General features: G+C 44.7%; 1 protein-coding gene across 1 annotated transcript; it reads left to right on the top strand.

Annotated features, from left to right (window-relative positions):
• The first annotated feature begins 809 nt into the window (after positions 1 to 809).
• On the top strand, positions 810 to 5,015 carry LOC126981089 (hemocyanin subunit-like). Its single transcript, XM_050831785.1, has 3 exons — positions 810 to 949; positions 2,333 to 3,853; positions 4,007 to 5,015. The coding sequence occupies exons 1-3, from the start codon at positions 868 to 870 to the stop codon at positions 4,432 to 4,434; spliced, it is 2,031 nt and encodes a 676-aa protein (XP_050687742.1). The 5' UTR covers positions 810 to 867; the 3' UTR covers positions 4,435 to 5,015.
• Positions 5,016 to 5,230: the final 215 nt, after the last annotated feature.

The raw sequence follows: 5,230 nt of genomic DNA, 5'->3' as shown, positions 1-5,230 counted from the left end.
GGCTGAAGAACAGCATTTTATATTTAAAAACGCACAAACATGCACGCACGCACGCCTGCCCGAACACACACACACACACAGAAGCTACTCGGAAACTGCATTGTGACAAAACAAAAACTTTCAAGGAAACAATATACATGATGTCAGTTGTAAGGAAGTTATTTATTGAAGAGCTAAAACAGCTATGCAAATCCATATCGAAATTTGTATTGATGTGTTCCGCATTCAGTTTTGTTAGATCCACCTTTTATATTCTAGCAAGAAAATGAAAGTATACAATCATTGTCCAAGATACAAATCGTGTTCCAAGCACAATTTCATTCAAATGGATGTGTTGTGAAGTGCTTTATTTTTTTTAATAAAGTCTCGTGTGTCGGCGTCTGGTGCCATAACGACCCCTTTCTTCTTGGCTCCTTCTCGTGAGCGCCATTCACGAGCTTGTGGATATGATGTGATACAAAAGTAAGTGTTGTTCACTTGCTAGTTGTTTGTTTGTTTCTTCATTATTGTTTGTGTGTGCGCGCGCGTGTTCAGTGAGTCAATGTAGGTAATATATATTGCAATTTTTTCAGTGTGTTTTAACTTATGTGTGAAGAAACAAAAAATATATATAAAAAACAAAGAGACCTTCTTGTTATAAAATATAAATCTTTCCTGTCGTTTCGTAAGGCCGAGCGATAAAACGAACACATAAGGCTTAGATACGTCCAGGCTCCTCCCATAGGTCAGGGATTATCGCACGGGGGGGATGGGGGTTGTACGGGGGTTGCCTATGGATGCGATATAGGCCCATTATAGGGGGTGAGGGTCTCGGTGAGTATAAAAAGTCTGTGTAGACCTTCGTAGCCACCGTCGAGTCAAACCACGATGAGGCTTCTGGTTCTGTGCGCTCTGGTGGCCGCGGCCGCCGCCTGGCCCAACTTCGGCATGATGGCGGACTCCCCTGGGGGTAAGACACTTGTCGTTTCTGTTCTGGCGATTCGAAATGGTTGAGTTTATATTGTTCCTTGTAAAGATGGCCTTTTGGTTTAACGAAGATGTCCTTAATATTATATCAAGGCTCAAATATAAGTCATGCGACATAAGAGAGTGAGGTTCCTTTGTAAGACTTTGGATTATGACCAATTGGAGAAGTTTTGGCGAGAACACATGATTGTATTTTTCTAATATTATGTTCCGGTCTACATTCGAATCGGAACAGCTGCTCTTACCAATAATTATACTTTTCAATGCAAGCACAGAAGCATTACGTCTGATTGTGCTATAGTTACCCATAGTAGAGGGCGGTGTATTGAATTATGTGAAACTAAATGCTCATGTCTATGTCCTTACTTATGCTAAAAAATCAACAATCCACAGTTCAGGGGAGATTCTACCTCCTCCTCCCCATATCATATTAAGGGGAGTGACCGTTTTAGACATTATTTTCAGTAGTGATACAGTTAGCTCAAATAAAATATATCTCACATTAGAAGAGGAAAAAATTACTTTTGAGAGCTTCAAATTCAAATTTAGTCAATAAGTACTGGAGTTAGAGCCGAGAAATAGGTTTTGTCTATATTTAAGCCTCATTTTTGGATACCTACTTTTCCAAGACTATTAGACCTACAATGTTGGTTGAGTTTTTGTTGAAATAAACATGAAACATAAATCAAATCTATGCTATATCTGTTTAAGTTTTGAAGTAATGACCTTCTAAATGTTGATGACCCAAGCGAGCCTGGTTTAAACAGTATACCGTGCCCTCGGAGACATATACCTTTGAATCTAAGTTTGATAGAACAAATATTTTCTAGTATGATCGTTTATCTTCCACGCTCCTCCAACAAAACCTCAGGCAATGTTATAGGGGTGGGTTTTGAATGGAACGGTCTGCTGGTCCTATGTCCTCTTACCATCCGAAGTAATGTTTCCTTGTAACAATACTCCGACATAAATATCAACTCAGTTTGAGTGGGGCTCGAACCTCTTCACGGCGTTGCTGCATCACCCCCAATACATTACTCTCTCCCTCAAATGTCATCTACGTACTATTTAAAATTGTGTATCAAATATTATGTATACATTAAATAAGATTGGCGAAGCAATGGCCAGGGAGCTCCCCGAGTGAATCCCGCCCAAACTGACGTCATAGTTGAGTCAGACAGAGCTTTAACCACCAATCATGCTAACTCTTCGTTTGAATTTAATTATGGCGATCACCCCTCCCCTGAGAGTGCTACACAAGACACTCTACTTTGACTTATGCCTAGAGGTCAATATTTCAATTATTTCATCCCACTCACTAATAAATAAATAAATACATGTATATTGCATGTCTTTCTTTTCTCAGGAGCTTCTAACGCCCAGAAGCAGCATGATGTCAACAGCATCCTGTGGAAGGTGTACGAGGAAATCCGCGACCCCCACCTGAAGGAGCTCTCCACGAGCTTCGACCCGCTCTCCGGCCAATATGACGACGACGGTGTCGCCATTAAGCGACTCCTGCAGGAGCTCAACGACCATCGCCTGCTGGAGCAAAAGAACTGGTTCTCGCTCTTCAACACCCGCCAGCGCGAGGAAGCCCTCATGCTCTACGATGTCCTCGAACACTCCACTGACTGGGCGACCTTCGCCGGTAACGCCGCTTACTTCCGCACCCGCGTGAACGAGGGCGAGTTTGTGTATGCCATGTACGCTGCCGTCACCCATTCCGAGCTGACTCACGACGTGGTGCTGCCGCCCCTCTATGAGGTCACTCCTCACCTCTTCACCAACAGCGAGGTCATCCAGGAAGCTTACACAGCAAAGATGACCCAAACTCCCCGCAAGATCAAGTCTCACTTCACCGGCAGCAAGAGCAACCCTGAGCAGCGCGTGGCCTACTTCGGCGAGGACATCGGCATGAACACCCACCACGTCACCTGGCACTTGGAGTTCCCCTTCTGGTGGGACGACTCCCACGAGAACCACCACATCGAGCGCAAGGGCGAGAACTTCTTCTGGGTCCACCATCAGCTGACTGTCCGCTTCGACGCTGAGCGCCTGTCCAACTACCTTGACCCCGTCGAGGAGCTGCACTGGGACGATGTCATCCGCGAGGGCTTCGCTCCCCACACCATGTACAAGTACGGCGGGTACTTCCCCTCTCGCCCAGACAATGTGAAATTTGAGGACGTGGACGGCGTGGCCCGCGTGCGAGACATGCTGATCCTGGAGAGCCGCATCAGGGACGCCATTGCTCACGGCTATGTCACCGGCAAAGACGGTTCCATCATCAGCATCAATGACGCTCATGGCATTGACGTGCTGGGAGACGTCATTGAGTCGTCCCTGTACAGCCCTAACCCACAGTACTACGGCGCCCTGCACAACACTGCTCACGTAATGCTCGGCCGCCAGGGTGATCCTCACGGCAAGTTTGACCTTCCCCCTGGTGTCCTGGAGCACTTCGAGACCGCTACGCGCGACCCCACCTTCTTCCGCCTCCACAAGTACATGGATAACATCTTCAGAGAGCACAAGGACAGCCTCACTCCCTACACGAAGCAGGAGCTCGAGTTCCCCGGCGTTGCTGTCGACAGCATTGCCGTCAGCAACCGCCTGGAGACCCACTTCGAAGACTTCGAGTACAACCTCATCAACGCCGTTGACGACACAACCGAAATCAGTGATGTGCCCATTTCTACGGTAGTGTCCCGCCTCACCCACAATGATTTCTCCATCGAAATCGGTGCTACCAACAACAACGACAAAGAGGTATCTGCCACAGTGCGCATCTTCGCATGGCCGAAGTATGACAATAATGGCGTTCAGTTCTCCTTCAACGACGGCCGATGGAACGCTATTGAGATCGACCGGTTCTGGACTAAGTGTGAGTACTTCTTCATGAATTGCACTCTTTGAACTCTATACATTTTGTCCTGAAATTTTATGAACACTGCGAATAGAAACTATAATTCCCATCCTTAAGCTGATGAGTGTTTTTTTTTTTTTTTTTGTAACTTAACTTTTATATCTTTTACAGTGGCACCTGGAGCCAACACCATCTCCCGCTCCAGCAAGGACTCGGCGGTCACCGTTCCCGACGTGCCCAGCTTCCAGACTCTGGTTGATAAGGCCGAGGAGGCTCTGAGCTCCGGCTCAGAACTTCACCTCGAGGAGTTCGCCAGCGGCCTCGGACTGCCCAACAGATTCTTGATCCCCAAAGGCAAGACCCAGGGTATGGAATTCCATGTGGTGGTGTTCATCTCAGACGGTGAGCAAGATGCGGCTGTCGAGGGCCTGCACACGAGCACCACCTTCAACCACTACGGCGCAGCCGACGGCAAGTACCCCGACAACCGCCCCCACGGCTACCCCCTGGACCGCCGCGTTGACGACCAACGCATCATTACTAGTGTCTCTAACTTCAAGGCCGCCGACGTCAAGGTGTACCACGTAGAGGAGCACTAAGATAACTGGAACTCTAACCTGTCCTCCATTGGGGCATTCAATACCCGAGTACAAGCGGCACAGTACCATCATCCGCGACTGTAAAACAAATTGATCCATACCTTTACTCAAGGATGATCATTATATTAACATCAGTTGGCTGCAGCAGAATATTACTTTAAAGTTCACCATCATGATTAATTAAAAGCTCACTGCAGCAGCTTACACTTATAAAGTTACTAGCAGTTCAAACCTACATCAAAAATTGCCGTTTAAGACTCTAGGGAATTAATTGATTCTAGAGAAAGCATTCATATACAAACCATTTAAAAACATAATATAATAAAGAAAGAAAATATGAAATGCCACATTCTATGTCTGTCATAACAAGCAGCTACTATGTACTAGAATGATTCAATTACACTCAATAAAATGTCTTTCGTACATGAATGATGTGAACAATGTCCAACAACACGTCAACACCAGATTTTGGAAACTTATGTATATAAAATTCTAGCACTTGTTCTCAACACTGTAAATCTTGAATATATTGTGCTGTATCCTCCAAAGTGTAATTCATTTATTAGACATTTCTGCCCTGACTCTAACTTTTATTTGCCTAAATATTGCCACGATAGATTATCATTTCAATTCATGAAGGCCATGTGTATGTGTGTGTATATCTATCTATCGACTGATATATATATATATATATATATATATATATATATCTATATATATATATATATATATATATATATATATATATATATATATATATATATATTTTTTTTTTTTTTTTTTTACAGAAAAGGAG

This window comes from Eriocheir sinensis, chromosome 4 (assembly GCF_024679095.1).
Source record: "Eriocheir sinensis breed Jianghai 21 chromosome 4, ASM2467909v1, whole genome shotgun sequence".
NCBI classification, from domain to species: domain Eukaryota; kingdom Metazoa; phylum Arthropoda; class Malacostraca; order Decapoda; family Varunidae; genus Eriocheir; species Eriocheir sinensis.
This window is presented reverse-complemented; position numbering and strand designations above follow the sequence as displayed.